Genomic DNA, 16,902 nt, shown 5'->3' on the forward strand with positions numbered 1-16,902 from the left:
CTGTCAAAAGACAGCTCCTTATTTTTTCCCATGAGGACAGCTTTAGCTGCAGCAAATGAAGTTTTGCATTGGTGAAACACTTCATTTATGGCCATGAGATACCCTGAGTGATTTATTTTGTTGACCCACTTAGTGTCTGGTTTTATCTATTGCAACAGCCAGTTCCAATCTAGCAAGTGAAGCTGATATTGAGAAGAGCTGTATGAATTTCTTAGACACCTGTCATCCACTTGCAACAATCAGCATATTACACAAGGGCTCAACTGCAGAGAATAGCAGAGGCATGTGGAGGCATGTCTGAGCTTAAACCGTAATTTTCTCTGCAGATGATTTAAATGGGTATTGATACTAGTAGACACATATATGCTTAGCATTAGATATCTTAAAACACAAAAAATCAGAAAGTTCTTGAAAAACCCGGCTCATCAGAGTGCTGCTTATAAACTGGAAGAGTGTTAACTGGGATTTTAAACGGAGATTGGTGGGAAATAATTTATTCTCAGATAAAAAGATTCGAAAACAGAAGCTTTACAGACAATTTTGGAGACATTTTCTTGCAGTGTAAATCGTGTATTTTTATTTATTTTTTCAGAAGGTCTAGATTGAGAGGAGTGTTTGGAAATAGGGTGAGTTGATGTTTACCGTTCTCGCTTTCAGTCAGTGCACCTTCCACAACGAGGTCCACTGAGGCAGGTCACGGGTGTTAGAATGGCAGTGGTTAATACCGGGCCTGATAACGTCGGTTCTTAGCGGGTCCGTGGCGGGAGGCCGAGGAAGGACCGCTGGTTATTTAAACCGCCAGGATGAGGGGTCTGCAATTATCCGGACTGTTTGCTGGAGCTCTCCCTTGGGCCAGCCGCTGCCACGGCTGTGGCGCTGGCCGGGAGCACACCAACCCGACCCTGCGAGGAGCCGGGTGCCCGCGGCGGCTGTCGGCAGGGCCAAGAGCGGCGCGGACGGGCCTCCCGCCTCCCGCTTGTCTCCGGCTTGGCCCCGGGCACAGGCACCCCTCCGCGGCCGTCGGTGTGAGTGCGGGGGACGTCAGTGTGAGGGGGCCGGACCTGGGCAGGGCAGGGCGGCCGCGTCCCATCCCTCCCCGCCCCTCGCCGCGTCTCCCTTTCTCCGGCTGGGGGCGGCCGGGTTGGCGCTCGCCGGGATCCTACTCCTCCTCCCTCAGTGCATGGTCGTGGCGGGAGCGGCGGAGGGTGAGCCCGGCGGGGCGCGGGCCGGAGGCTGCGACGGGAGCAAAGCCCCAGCGCGAAGGAACCGCCACTGCCCGGCCAAGGTGAGGGGAAGGCCGCCCCACTGAAGTTGTGAGGGGGGGGGAGGGAGGGAGGACAAGGTCGGCTGGGCACGTTTCCATTCATTGCCCGTGCTGCGGCCAGGCTGCAGTTCCCCTCGGGTAGGGGCTTTTAGCCTCAGGACGGGCCGGGAAACCGCCGGAGGCGAGGAGGGTACGGGGCACGGCGCGGAGGTAACAGCGCGGATGGGGCCGTGGCGCGGGAAGAGCCGCCCAGCGTCCGCCAGCGAAGCGGGGAGGCGGGAGGCACCCGCTGGCCCCTTCCCCGCCGGGCGCCCGGAGCCGCCGGGCTTCTTCTCCGCTCCTTCCCTCCCTCCCTCCGATGCGGAGGTTCCTTCGAGCCGCCAGCCGCGGCGGGACGTGGGTCCTCCGCCCGCGGGGAGGGGGTGCCCCAGGCACACGTACACAGCTCTGAGCGGCCGCGGCTGCCCCTCGGGGTGTCCCCTGCTGGCCGCGGGGAGGCGGCGGGGGGCTGCCAACGCTTTCTCCCATTCCGTTTGTGCTGTGAGAGCCGCGAAGAGTAGGGCGGGGACGCGGAGCCGAGGCGGGCGGAACGGCGGGGGCGCCACCCGCTGGGAGCGGTCCCGAGGCGGCTTCGTGCGGGAGCCGAGGCGTGGTCAGAGAGGGGAGCGGGAGGCGAGCTGTCCCCTGCCCGGCTTGCAGCCACGGCCGCGGCACCTGCAGCCCAGTCCGTGGGGTCGGGGATGGGGACGCTAGCGTCCTCAGCGAGCTGACCGGGGGAGAGAACGTTCAGAGCTCACCTTGGCGCATTCTCGCTCAGACGTGTTCTTCCTTCCTCTCGCTTTTCTGCGCTCAGTTTTTGACCTCTGTGTGTGTGAGGGTATTTCTTAGGGTACTTACAGGAAAGGGCGAGAAGTAGACGGCAGAAGTTACCAGTGAAGGTTTGTTGGTAGTTTAGGCGTCGCTCTAAATGAACTCGGTTACACGCCGCTGAGATTGGATCCCACAATTCAGAAGTTGCGGGTGCGTTGGAGCAGCATCAAGTAGAACAGCACTGCTGGCAGTGCTCTGTCCGGACAAGTGCGAGCGCTGCCGGTACCTGGTGGCGGGGCGGCTGAGTTGCTCCATCGTTTACACTGAGCCAAAAGCAGGCAGACGAGACGGTGTGTGTGCATCCTGAAAACAGATGTGTTATTAGGAATAACTGAAAACAATTTAAAAGCTTTAGCTGACCTCATCTAGAAGAAAACATTATATGTGTTAATTGAAAGGTTTGGCTTTCATAGCCAAGCATTCCTAGGCACCATTACAGATACCTTAATGAAAATGTCTGCTTGGTTCCAGTCCTGCAGCGGGTTCTGGCTGCACAAGCTCACATCTGCAGGGAGTCCCCTTGTTTTCAGCGGGTTTGCTTTGGTCCCTAAAACCTTACAGAGCTGTAACTCACTGAGGCCTAAATACATGCTGTGCACAAAGTGGCTTATTAGAAAGTGTCAGTGACACTAAAATCAGTGTTCAACTTTATTTTTCTGAATAAAACGTTTTACAAATATACAATCACAATTAATCTCCGTCACTTTCTTCTCCTTTCCACCCATTGTTAGTTGCAGGATACAGACAGACCATCAGTCTGCTCTGTTAGGGCAGTTGTTAATGAGAGGGTTTTATCTCAGACACAGTTTTCATGGAAGCATTCCTCAATTTTCACTACATACGCTAGTTTCCACCACTCCAGCTTTAATCACATCACAGCCTTCTTCACAGGTTTCCTCTGTCTGGGTCATGGCATGGGTTTAATCAGTATCTGAGAAATTGCCCACTTTATCTTTTTTTAGTTAATCTGCTGTTTTTATTAAGCATTCTGGGAAATGCTTGCAAGATGATGTACCCGCATGTCAGGCAAGTAATAGTAATGTCATTTGTTTTTAAGAAGTGTAAATCACTGGGACCACCGGATACAGCATTTCTGCATAAGAGTGTTGTAGGTCTTTTTTTTTTTTTTTTTTTTTTACCTTCTTAATCAAACCATATTCTTCCACATTTTCTCACAGTCACTCCTGTGTGCTTTGATGGTAAGTTTGGAACAGGAACACTGCTGGCTAAGGCTGAAAGGAAGCCAGTAATTTTTCATGTTCTAGCCTGTAGCTGTGAAAATTGCTTGTGGTGTTCTGTAATACAGTAGGACAATGACATAGTAAATGCTATATGCGATTGCATCGGCAGAACCAAGTTGGACTGCAGGTGACTACATAGCTGGCACCAGGCAAGAAACACAGTGTTTTGTTTTGTGTATGGTATAGACATTACTGTTTAAATAATCATTACATGAAAAGGAAACCACATCATTATTTTCCTGAGTGATATGAAGAACACAATTCTTCATCAAAATTTGTATTTCCAGAAGCTTCTCCTTTGTTAGACAGTTGGAATACCAGTTGAAGGGCTCCCCAGTAAAAGAGAAGTAGTTCTTAGAATGAGGTGACATGTTGAACACGGGATGGCAGCTCCTAGCTGAAGTAAGACTCCTGGTTATTCACTGAAGGCAGCAACCAGCTTCTAGGAATTTCACCCTCAGCCTCTTAAGGATAACTTGTTACAAGAGAAAAAGGAAGCAGTTTCTTCACATAGGAACACCCCCACTGAGGGGGCATGCAGCTGCCCAGAGATGTTTGGTAAAGCTTGGAGGGCAGTGAGGATGGCTGCTCTGCTGTCCCTAACTGTCCTCACTTCCTACACACACGTGTGTTTATGCACAGGAACAAGCACACACGGCTCCTCTTGTTGATTGACCCTTTGCACCATCCCATCTGCAGGGAGGAGAGCAAAGATCAACTTCTGAGCTGCTGGTGGCATTTGGCAATGAGAGGAGCCGTTTTGTGCCCCCGCTCCTTATTTTCCCATGAACAGGGGCCTTCTGTGTCTCTCCATTTGCCTCTTCCCTCTCTGTTTTCAGTGCCTCCCTTCCCCCACAATAGTTCCCATTTCTCTGCTTTCTGCCTAGGGGATAAATCATTTGTGGTGTCAACATTCTGAACTCACTTGGGAAAAAGGGCAAAGGTGCTGAGTGGCTGGAAGGTGTTATGGCTCTCAGAGTCCTTTCTTTGATGCAGAGACAATTGCTGATGTGATTATATCTGACAAGTCTGTTAAAATGATGCCAGAGACTTTTGCTTACATTGTATTTCCCGCCTGGTTTTACAGCTTTCACAAAAATTGACAAGATTCTTCCAGGTCATGGTGCCTGAAATCTGCTCTGGAAAGGTGGAGCTAACAGGATGTGTTCTTCTAAAATCACCTTCCTACATACAGATAAACTGGAATTAAGCTGAATGTATTGCCTTTTTAAGGACCAGATAAAAAATAGTGTTATCAATTGTCTTTTAAAATTGCTGAGGAGGTATAGTCAGATACTCTGAAAGGTGTGTAAAAGACTGTTTTATTACTTTATTTTTAAACAGTCTTCTAAGTAAAGCAAATAGTTTGAGTCATTTTTCTGTTATATTATTGAAAGTAGTTAATGCATTTTGGAAAATATTTTAGTGCTGATTTGAGATACTAAATTTTTATAATTGCTTTTGTTTCTCCCTATGCTTAGATTTTAGGAGGTCAGACATAAACCACAGATAAACATTTCAGCGCCAGAATTTTCCTAGAAATACTTTCCTAGAAGATAGGTTTTGGAAAGTAATTCTGAAAAACCCAAAACCCACAATGAAAAAAACAATTTAATTATAAATTTGCTGCAAAAGCAAGCAAATGACTGCAGATGTGCCTGATCGACATGGTGGATCAGGAATATATCTAAAATTGTGAACTCAGGGAATGCAAGTGACAACTGGGCAATTATCTTTTCCATGACTGAGCACATACAGCAGAAAATATTTAGTCTGTTGTGTTCGCACATTCAATAGCATTCAGTTTCTGACTGAGTATATAATTAAAAAAATACATCATTCTGTTGCTGAAGGTTAATTTCTCCAGTTTTCCTTGTCTTCTGCTTCTCATAATCATACTATCTCAGCTTGGAGCTATATAGTAAAGTTAGATGTGAGCACTTCACATGAGAATCCAGAATATTTAAGACATAGCTGCATGAGCAGAATGCTGCAGCAGTATTTGTTCCTGGAAACATTTCTTATATTGGCTTAAATGTTGCTGGATGGTGTTTCCTGAGGCCCATAGTGAAAGCATGGAAGCTAGATGATAAAGCATGAAAATGAAACACTGTAAAAAGAGAAAAAATATCTTTGAGAAAGCATCTCACTGTGTTCCAGCCAGTGAGAAGACTATAATTAAATGAACCCAGATGCAAAGAAAGTCTGACTTTCAGCTGATTTTCAGATCTTTTCGTTTTTACCTTTGTAGAGTTTCTAGAGCTCAGAAAGGATTAACAAAACAGTATTGCTGAAGCAGCTGCACAGCCTCATTTGTCACTGGTGTCTCCATTTCAAATTACTTTGTCTTAGTACTGTCTTATTATCTTGAAGACTGTTGAGGTATTGTTAGATACATGTTTTATATGTGATATCTAACAGCTTACCAGTGAAAATTACTTGAATTTGAATTAGCTTTAGAGTTCACTAGTTGATTTTCATCTTTGCCAGCACCTGACATTGCATGCATTGTATGTATTCTCAAAGATTGTTTATGGCAATTTACCAGTTATTAATAATAAGCATTATTAGCTTTGTCACTCTGTTCCAGATGAATAACAGTAAATTTTGTAAAGTCATATAATAAGCTTTAATAATAAAATTCATATGTATTTTAGGGTTTGATTGTAGATTGTTGGCCTTTTCATCTTGCAGGGTTCTTTTTCATCCTGAGTGGGTTCTTCTGTTATAGTGCTTTAGAAAAAATCTTGTAAGCTTACTTCTAGTAGAAATGGTTAACAGGATAGTTGTAGTAATTGCACTTTGGACCTGGTCTGAATTGAATGTTGCATTGTCTTATAAAAGCTGTACAGTTTTTGAGCCAGCTTAGTTCAAGCAGTGTGGCTTCTCAGGTTGATGAGACTTTGGGTAGCTGTGGCAGAACTTTCTTGGTTCAGCTTCCAGGCATAATCCCTTAAACCTATTTGGAAAGAATCACCTGTGATGTGGGAGGATAAATTCAGTCTCTCTATTTGATCTTATACTGAGATTGCAGATAGGGTGCCAGTTGGTGCCATCTGTGTTTATAGATTTTGCAATAGTATTCACTAGGAGATTATCTGAAAGCCAAATCAGTTTACATAGGTCAGTGAATTGCAGCTTGCAAAGGCTTATGTCTGGGATCACTGTAAACAGGTTTTTCAGAGTTTTCATTGAACTTTCATTTGTCAAAACCTGACCTCATCACTAAAATGCATGGCGGTGCTAATGCGCCAGTTTTATATTCTGGCAAATGCATTTGAGAGAAGCTTTATTTTAATGGTTACATACTCTTGTCTTTCGGTGTGTGTATTGCGTTGATATGTCCTGTGCAGAAAGGAATTTTGTGGAAAAGCTGTAAAAAAATATTTTCAGACATAGGGGGGTGTACTGTTTTCATGAAATGTTAAGTAGATGGTGTATATGTATTGCTGTAAATACAACTACTGTTCCTGCAATAAAGTACCTGTAAGAGAGAAGCTGCTGCAGTTAAGGGTACAGTTTGTCAGCTATCTAGATTTTAATAATGTCCTTGTTTCAGCTGGCTAGAGTTAATTTTCATCCTAGTAGCTGGTACAGTGCTGTGTTTTGGATTTAGGATGAGACTAATGTTGATAACACAGCGATGATTCTGTTGTTGCTGGGCAGTGTTTACTCGAAGTCAAGGACTTTTCAGCTTTTTCTTCTGTTGCCCTGCCAGTGAGGCTGGAGGTGCACAGGAAGTTGGAGGGAACACAGCCAGGACAGCTGATCCTAACTGGCCACAGTGGTATCCCATGCCATATGACATTATTCTGAATATATAAAGCTAGGGGAAGAAGGAGGTCTGGGGGCATTTTGAGTGATGGTGTTTTGTTTTCCCAAGTAACCATTATACCTCATGGAGCCCTGCTTTCTTGGCGATGGCCCTAAACACCTTCCTGACAATGGGAAGTAGTGAACGAATTCCTTGTTTTTCTTTGCTTGCATGTGAGGCTTTTGCTTTACCTATTAAACTGCCTTTATCCTAACCCACAAGTTTTCTCACTTTTGCCCTTCTGTAAGATTCTCCTCCACATCCCACAAAAGGGGAGAGTAAATGAGAAGCTGTGTGGTGCTGAGTTGCTAGCTGGGATTAAAATACTACAACTAAAGTCAGACTTGTACAGAATTTCTCAAAAGTGTTCTTTGTGTGCAAAGAATGGCAGCATCTTTCTACATAACTATTTAGTACTGATGAATAGTATGTATTGAATTGTGCTTGTAATATGAATAGTGGAGGGTAACTGGTACAAATACTATTTCTTTCTTAGCCTTGTATGGACTCACTTTATCTTACAAAATAAGGCAGGAAGTGTAAGTGGCCATAGTGACAGTTTTAGCAATTGTAACTCTGTTTCAGAGCAGACACCTGGTAGAACCTGAACATCATTCTGCATAGGCAAGTGTGAGTAATTCAGAGTTTATAAGAAAATTTCAAAGGTAAGTTCTAGTCTAAATATGGTAACATATTCCTTTATAGCTTTTACATGTTGAGATTAGTTGCATGTATGCTAATTTTAAATTTGTAACTTGTGGATTTGTTTCTGTGCTTTTAGAAAATTGTTTTAACTTACTAGTTCAACATTAAGTGGTGAGCCAGGTTGGGAATAGAATGAAATTATAGTTTTATGCTTAACAGGAAATTTCATGCAGTGTTATGTCTTCTCTCTGCATTGATTTTTCTCAAGACAGTGTTGCTCTGGTGTGGTTTACCTTTCAGGAGTTAAGAAAGGTCTAATTTTTCTCCCTGTTTAGGTTTTAAGCTACTAATAGACATAGAACAAGGCAGCTAGCGTGCAGGACTTTCCACAGACTGCCCAGCTGATTGCTTTGCTGAGATAATTTAGCATAGATATCCAGTTTGCAGAAATGTGCATGAGGTTTGTGTTGTGCATACATGTTTATTCAGTCATTAGTCATGATCATGACTGCATAAAATCAATGTAATTACCTTCAACCAGTCTTTATATCTAAGTGACCCAGACCGCATTCCATGACAGCCCTGACAGTTTGAATTAAAGCTTACCTTTCATCGCAGCCAAATTTGGAATACAGAAATATCCAGCCTTTCTTGAGTTTGCTTAGTGCAAGAATGGTATGTGTTGATCTGAAAGAGTGAAAGTCCAGTCTAAAACAGAGCCTAAGGAGAGTTCTAATTCATTTGGTGCTTGAGTAGTCCATGTAAGCAGAGTTCACCTAACTTTTCTGTTGCACATTACGTACATTGCACAGAAGATGTGCAATCTTTTGCTTTCAGTGTACATCAGGAGTGTTGTGCATGCATGCATGCACTGTGCTTTCCACAGTATGCGTCTGCTTCCAAGCCACATTTAAGGAATGTCTTAAGGGGAAGGTCAGAGAATAGAAGTCCATGCTTTCAGCACTATGCCTTCAGCTCTTGGCAGCTGGTCTTCCTCTCTTTCCACAGGCTCCTTGGAGTTTGACAGGGAGAAGGTCTGAATGAATAGTTTATGTGTGAGCAGGTTGTTTGTAGCCTTATTTTTTTCAAGGCAGCCCTGTAGCAGCCTCTTTCGCCCCACTTTTTTTTTATTAATCTCTGAAAAGAAAAGGTTCTGCCTCAGGTCCAAGGAAAAGAACATAAAAAGGTGGGACTAGAAGAGGCCTTAGGAAGTCATCCAGTCCATTCTTTTCCCCAGGATAGGAGCATTCATATTTATCATCTGTGAATTGTCCTAAGGAGCTCAGTAGTCTCCCATACTTTATCATGTTACGCAATTCACACCTTCTTTGTTGCTGTTTAACACCATAACTGCCCATGCTGCATCTGTCTTGGACAAAGCAAATAATTGTTTTTCTTCTTACAATGTGTTTTATTGTGTTTCTTCTAAGCTATCATGGCCTCTTTTTCTTTAAGTTCAGTTCTTTTACCTCACAGGTACTGTTTTCTGTACACCAGTTATTTTTGTTGGTTTTCTTTGGGTTATTTTCCATTACTTCACATGTGTTTTGTTCTGTCCAAGTTAAGACTGTATTTAACTTGAGTTTTTGATGATGTTGAGTAAAATGGAGTAGTATCTTCTTCATACTTACTGACACAACACATGTCTTTTTTGCAGCACTGTGATTTTTTTTATTTTTTTTTTTTCATGGTCAGGCGGTGATCCACCAGATCCTTATCTAAGGATGTGTATTCTAAGACATTTTTCACACTGATCATTATACAGATGATTATTTCTGCCTAACTGTATCATCTTGCACATGTTCTTACTGAAGATGACATTGTTCAGGTCATTCCTCTAGGTCTTCATTTTTTAATTCCTATCTTTTCCTCCAATAAAAATTCTACCTTTTCTAAATTAACATTGCCTGGTAATAAAATAGCTTACTTTATTACATAATGCAAATCCTGAAAATACTGGAACAAATTTCTTTGGAAACCTTAGCTAAAAAAAGGAAAAAAAAAATTAAGTCTCTTTTTTATGCTTGTAAAGACCCTTTTCAGTGAAGGAAGGGTAGAGGAGAGAGAAAATTTTAGGATAAAGTGTTTTCCTTGTAGTGCAAGTGATTTAAGTCTGACCTGGGTATTGAAGAAACTGTGGAAAGAAAAATTCACCAGACTCCTGATAGTACTGTGGACTGGGAAAAGCAATTCATGCCAATTGTAATGCTGAGAAACCTCCTTTCCCCACAGATTTTTCCATTAATTTACAGGTGATGGAGGAAAATATTTTCACAACAAACTGTTGGCCTCTGTCCTTGTCTATTTTTGTAATACTAATTCCAGTTAATTGTGTAATCAAAGACTGTTGAAAAATTGCACTTTCAGGGGTAGTAGCTGTAGTTAAAGAAGTGCAGGCGTGTGGAAGGGGAAAACATAAAGGTCGAACTCAGTCAGAATTAAATGTCCGTAAGAAGGCAGGTTAGAAAAGAGTTTGAGGAACAAGTTGAGGAGCAGGAAGTCTGATGCAGAGTCTGTAGGGCCCAGATTATTGGGGAATAAAAAGAACATTCAGGGAAAGTAAAGCCATAGAAGAAAGATTAAATGCATGTTTTGCTTTTCCAGTTCACTGCAGGGGCAATCAGAGATGTTTTAACACCTCCCATACGAAGAACAATTAGTGAGAAGAGACAACTGGGATTGTGTTGATAGTTTTATAAAAACATGAACAACATGGTGAGGGTGATAAGGATCAGTTGTTCATTGACTGTCCCAGTACAAGAACTAATGAGCATGGGAATGAAACTAGCAGGTGTTGGGTTCAGAACAACAAAAAGAGTTTTGTTTCACGCACATATCATTAAGCTGTGTAACCCCACAGGATGTGGTAGATACTGAAAATTTATACCAATTCAAAGGGAGACTGGACAAAATGAATGGAAGAAAAATCTGTAGGGAATTACGAAATACGTAAGCTTGACCTCTGGCCTTGAAAGTCCCTGAGCTGCAAATTATTGGGGACTGGAGCGTATTTGGGGAAAGTATGACTAAATGCTTACACTATTCCTGTCTTCTTCCCCAGACATCTGCTTTTGGCTGCTCTTGGAGACAGGGATACTGAGTAGAAGATTTGAGATGGCATAATTTTAGATTTGTCTTTTTAAATTGTAAAACTCAAGACACATCTTTCTGTGAGTTAGCAGCTGAGGGTAGCATCTGCAAATCTTGTACTTTGTAGACCTAGAGCATTCTGTTTGTTTTCCGTACAATTTAAGGCATAAGTACATTTTTAATAAGGCACAAAAATTACCGTGAACATTTGTTTGTCTTCTGCCAGTTGGCATCAGCTACAAATTACGTTTCATTTCAGTCATGCTAAACTGCCAGATGAGATAATACTCATTGTCTCATTTAGGGAATCTAAGCAGCTATGTCTGTAATCCTAACTTGATTTATTTTCTCCTCTGTGTGTGAAATTGTATTGAATACAGAAGTTTTTCTTCTCTCCACCCTTCTCCCTTCTACTATTGGTAATTTAAACTGCTGACATGAACACAGAGTGTGTGAGATCCCCTGCAGTTAGATAAAAGACTGAAAGCTCTTAGATATCTGACAGGGACAGAGCAGTATAGAGGGAGGAGGATGCTGTGTTACTTTTTGTTCTACAGACACTGATTTAATGGATTGATTTAGAGTGCTGATTCAATGGTATGTCTTTAATACACTTGCCAGCAGATCAGAACCCCGTAACCATACAATGCAAACATCTCATGTAAACATACCTTGTCATCCCCAATTTTAATGTTAACCTTGTACTAGTAAATTTTCTGCTCTGTCAGGTATTGTTCATCTGTCTGTGACTATCATAATGCCAGATCAGGTATTGTTTGTCTCCTTCAGTGGGCATGAAGTCAGCAAGAATGCAACATCCTGCACTCTGGCAGATTTGATAGAAATGTGATTGTGTCTGCACCTGCCGAGGGAGTAAATTTGTATTGCATGGTGATCATACCAGATGGTAATGTATCAGATGGTAATCTGGTGCTATTGAAGACACAGCAATGTGTTACAAATGCATTCCTTACTTTTCTGTCATGTATTAATGTATTTAACATGCTTTTACTGAGTTTTCCAAAGTGACTGTGGTGGCTAAATGAACAGTGCCTTTCCCGCTAGACTGTGTCTACAGGCTTCTTCATGTCTTACCACCTAAGTGTTTCCTCTGTGCTTGTAATACCAAATTAACAATTTTATTCTCCTTTTCTCTATGGTCTGAGGCATGACAGAAAGTAACTTTGGCTGGAGGTAGAAAGCCTGAGCAGTGATTATACTGCCACAGAGAGTTTTTAGTACCAGGTATTAGACTGTCCCATGTGGTAGAGTTCCCAGGTTACCCTGTGCTGCTGTAATAGAGGCTGGGTTAAAGAAGCAAGGATTACGTACATTTTAGGAAGCTCCTTCCTAAGTCTTTGTAATCAGTTCCCATGTCTGTTGCTGAAAATAGGTTGATCAGACTGAAACTCCTTACAGTTTACTTCACATATCAAAATGGTCGTTATTGAATTATGTGGCTTTGGAGCTGGTGAAGGAAAGGTAGCATTTGGGTTTGTGTAGGTGAGACTATTGAAGTTTGTTGTAAATAACTGAGTGCTGTTTTGTTCTTTTTGGTATCTTTGTGTATAGTAGCTACTTTGGTCTCTACACACTGAGTGAACATTAATTGATGTTACTACAGTAGAGTTGTTTTGTGACTACCTAAAGAATAAACTGTAGGAAAACCCAGAAGTATTCTCATGTTCAAATATCATCACCTGATACCTGCAAATATTTGAACTGATGATGCATTTGCATATAAAAAAATAGAATTCTGTTCTCTGAAGGTTTATTAAAGCTATGCCAAATACAATTAATCATAGTCAACAGTATCACAGTTGGGAATTTTGGAATTGGTAAAGGAAGGTAAGTTCTCTGTTTAGACAGGGAAGCTGTCCAGCTATTCTGTTGGACAAAATCACCTCTTCTGTATGGACAGGAGAAGGTTCAGGCATGTCATTAACTGATTATACAGGGAAGTATGTCAGGTAAACATGAAGCTACGGTTTAGGTACCTAACAGTCTGCTTTAAGTTGAAGAATAACGAAAAGTTCTTTGCTAGACAGCCACGGAAGAGACTCAAGGGTTCATGCTTTAGATACAAGCTGTGAAAACAGTTCAAAGAAAATCTTTTAAATGTTTTTTTTCTCCATTTAGCCTTTTGCTATTGATTTATACTCCAAAAGAAAAGAAAAATGACCTTATATCTAGCTATTAATCAATTTATAGATTGATCATGGCCTAAGATGTAGTACCTAAGAGAGTGATTATTCTTCTGACTTTTAATGTAATCAGACCATACTGTTTAGGAGAAAACTGTTAAACACTCCTTTTGGAATTCAAAGAAGCCTTTACTAGCATCCTTGCCTCCTGCAATAATCATGGTTAAAATTTTAATACTAATACTACTACTGTAAGTAATAACACATATATGTCAAGTTGCCAGATATTTTATGCTTCATTCTACATTATATGATTCCTAAAGATGTCAGAAATTGTCTCAAATGAAGAAGTTGTAGCATTGTCTTAAAGATTAATTTAATAATCAAGTAACAAATCTTCCCCTTAAAGTTTTTCATTCCAAATCCTCATCTCTGGTCATAGAGTTCTCTGCTAAGGGGCAGGCTGTATTTGTAGGCACTGATGTTTATTGCTTCACTTTCCATTCATGCTTGCTTGTGACTAAGTAGAATCATTATTTTATTAACTACATTTTTTTTTTTCAATGATAATGAAGAGTTCAGGTTTGCATCAAACAAGCCAGATAATTTGGAAAACAAATATATCTCTTTCCAGTGTGCTTTCCTTTATTGGAAAGACTGAGCAAATACTGATGAAAATCAATGCTGTCATTACTCAGTTGTGGTTTTCTGTGTCTGATAATGAGAAAGGTTATTTATAGACATCGGTTAATTAAAATCCAGTGCATCAGACCTGTTTCTGTCCATCTGGGCCAAGTCATCATTCATCAGCTGAGAGGAGCCATATATGTGTAGCCATCTTTGCAAACACATGTAATATACTGCATATTACCTCTAAAATCAGACATTATGGCTCATTTCGGGAAGATGTTGGTCTGATAAATGAAGAATGGCCAGTTGCAGTCCCCTTGTATGATGAAGCAGTTTGCAATCTAGGGGGAAACAAAACTAACCAATACTTGGCTTTTGTGGGCTTAGACCATTATGTTCCTCACCTCAATCTCAAATATATACATTCTCAAAATTTATAAGTTTTATTTCCCATTTATTTTTTAAAATCATGGAATCATAGAATGAAAAGCAGTTGTTTTTAACCTTAGTTTCCCATGGTTTTATGCAAAGCCTGAGAAGCTCAAAACATCATTGTGTATCTCCTTATTCAGAGAGGAAGCAGGTATAGTCAAGTATTTGTTTTTCCTCAAGGGCTGTATTTGGTAAAAATAGCTAAAAACCTTACATGAAGTAGTAACAAATAAGCACTAGCTTCATATTCACAGATGTCCAGAAGAGTTCTGTGTGCGGGCCATTGTCCTCATAAAGAGAGGAGCAGGCAGAAAGTCTAAGTGATGGTGCAGGGGTGACTGCAAGGGTTCAACAGATTCCAAAATCTGGGCTCAGGGGAGGAGTGCTCTGTTGTCTTTGGATTGCTGTGGACATCTTGATTTTGATTGTGAGAAGCGAAAAGCATACTTCTTAATCTGTGTTTATCTCATTACCATATGGTAGAAATAGTCTGTCTGCTGGTCTTGTTTAAAAAATAATAAATATGTTCACCTATCAGTTCTGTCTGCTGTGTGCAGCTGGCAACTTCCTGAAGTATTTCTGCTGCACGCTGCTGTTCTGGTTTTGCATATCATTCTGAATTATTTGATCTTGGATGAGTTACATGTCCTAGTAGCTCTGGATTTAGGTAGTTTAAATTAAACGCGGTGGGTTTTTTTCTTTAACATGCGCATGCTGTTACTCCGTTAATGGTTGAGGAATGATGTAATACCTCTGTTTATGAACCAAAAGAGGAATGAAAATTGCTGCTCAGCATTGTCCTTAGTGAATAGATGCTGATGCACATTTTAAGCTTTAAATCTTAATTTTTCCATGCATACTTTGTGTGTGTGTGTGTGTGGCTTAATTTGACCAAGATAAAGATTTAAAGGGGAAAATTACTGTATATGGTTGTAGTCAGTCTAAACCTGTCTATGCAGCAGAAGCTTCATCTCTGTTTTTCTTTTTTTTTACCTTTTTTGTATGAAGTTTGCATGTTCTCACAGTGGGATAAATGATTCAGTAGTTGGTCCTTCCCCCCTGGATTATAGAGCTGCTGAGAGCCAAGTTTTTGAACTGCTCTGATTTCATCTATCTTATTTTGAAGATAGGGTGTATTTGGTTTCCGAAAAGGGCAGACATTCTTTACCTGGCAGCCAGCTGGAGGAGAAGCAACTTTTGAATGAAAAAATTAATATTCATCTATTGTAATGTAATGTGATCAGGAAGTAGTAGGTTTTCCTTTTCCTTTTGCATGCAGGTTTGGGTGTTTGTAACTTGAAGGCTGGCACAAGATGATTCATAACCAGACCTGTGATTGCTGACCATGGTTCAGGGAGCTCTGCAGTTCTGGAGGCTTTTGTATCTTGAAGTTAAAAAAAATAAATGAAGCAATCAATAGAAGACTTTTGTCTAAAATTAGTATGTTTCTTTGGTCATGTTGGAATTACTTGGGAGTGCAAGCCTGTGCAGGGGCCTGAATCCTCAATCCTTAAATGCCACAGGGATGCTTGGTGTTCAGTCTGGCAATGGTAGTAGTTCTTGAGGTGCTAGTGTCTATTTGGTCAATGTCTCTCTCTACTTTTCTAGCCCTATGTAAGTGATTGCCCTGAGTGGATTAGTTGGTTCATCATTACTGTGTGTTATTTTCAGGAGGGAGTGTGTGGTCCAAGAGACCTCACAGGGTTTCCTGACCATGGCCCACACTGTAGCTGTGTTTCTTGTTTATTATATCCTTTCAGAACAAGAGATAAATCCATTTCCCTAATGATTATGTTCTTCTTTTTTTTTTATTTTTTTTTTTCCTTTTCAATATGCTTAAATGAGTTTCTGCCTTTGGAGGGAAGTTATTTTGGCTCCCTTTCACTTGTCTGTATACTCATGTTTTTGCTAAGTTCAGCTGGAAGATTAACCGCCTACGCATTGGTTTGTTCCAGCACAAGGTAGATAGTTCTTTAAATACGTGGACAGTTACATTTTTGAACACTTAACAGTGTTTGGAAAATATTATAAAAGTAAGCAGTTGTGTGTTGCAGTTTTTATGATATTTAGTGTTTATAATACTATGATGGCTTATTATATAGTTAATTTTGAGATGTATTTTGAGTCTTGTGTACACACAAAGTCTAAATTTTGTTTGATTTGACATGTAAAAAAATAATGTTTAACCATATTTGGCATGATTTAATAAATAATTTTTTAGAACTCATAATCTGTTCCTGTGAAGAACTAATATATACTTTCTAAGGACTGGAATCTGTTAAGAAAATACCAGCAGAGATAGACAGAATCATAGAAACACAGAATAGTTAGCATTGGAAAGGACCTTAAGATCAAGTTCTAACTCCCTTGCCTCACACTAAACCATGTCACCCAAGGCTCTGTCCAACCTGGCCTTAAATATTTCCAGGGATGAGCATTTAGCACTTCTCTTCACAACCCATTCCAGTGCCTCACTACCCTCACAGTAAAGAACTTCCTTATATCTAACCTGAACTTTACCTGTTGAAGTTTGAGCCCATTACCCCTTGTTGTATCACTACAGTCCCTAAAGAAGAGTCCCTCCCCAGCGTCCTTATAGGCCCCCTTCAGATACTGGAAGGCTGCTGAGGCCTCTACTCAGCCTTTTCTTCTCCAGCCCCAACTTCCTCAGCCTATCTTCATATGGGAGGTGCTCCAGTCCCCTGATCATTCTTTTGGCCCTCCTCTGGACTTGTTCCAACAGCTCCATGTCCCTTTTATGCTGTGGACACC

At 41.2% G+C, this 16,902-nt stretch overlaps 1 protein-coding gene across 6 annotated transcripts in view; it reads left to right on the plus strand.

The window, feature by feature from the left end:
- Positions 1 to 217: 217 nt before the first annotated feature.
- The window catches only part of LHFPL2 (LHFPL tetraspan subfamily member 2), a 125,766-nt gene continuing 109,081 nt past the window's right edge, over positions 218 to 16,902 (plus strand). For 3 of the 6 annotated variants that reach the window (XM_061376812.1, XM_061376815.1, XM_061376817.1), the window contains exon 1: positions 218 to 1,285. Coding sequence is in view for 1 of the 6 variants with exons in the window: in XM_061376817.1 (XP_061232801.1) it covers positions 804 to 1,285 (482 nt within the window). In the remaining 5 variants the exon portion in view is untranslated. Of the gene's footprint in view, positions 1,286 to 1,336; positions 1,475 to 7,774; positions 7,855 to 16,902 lie in introns of those variants that run through there. The other 3 variants (XM_061376811.1, XM_061376813.1, XM_061376814.1) reach the window with 3 other exon arrangements.

This window comes from Neopsephotus bourkii, unplaced genomic scaffold, assembly GCF_033783945.1.
Source record: "Neopsephotus bourkii isolate Nb327-2 ecotype Australia unplaced genomic scaffold, CSIRO-AGI_Nbou_v1 NB_1740, whole genome shotgun sequence".
NCBI lineage: Eukaryota > Metazoa > Chordata > Aves > Psittaciformes > Psittacidae > Neopsephotus > Neopsephotus bourkii.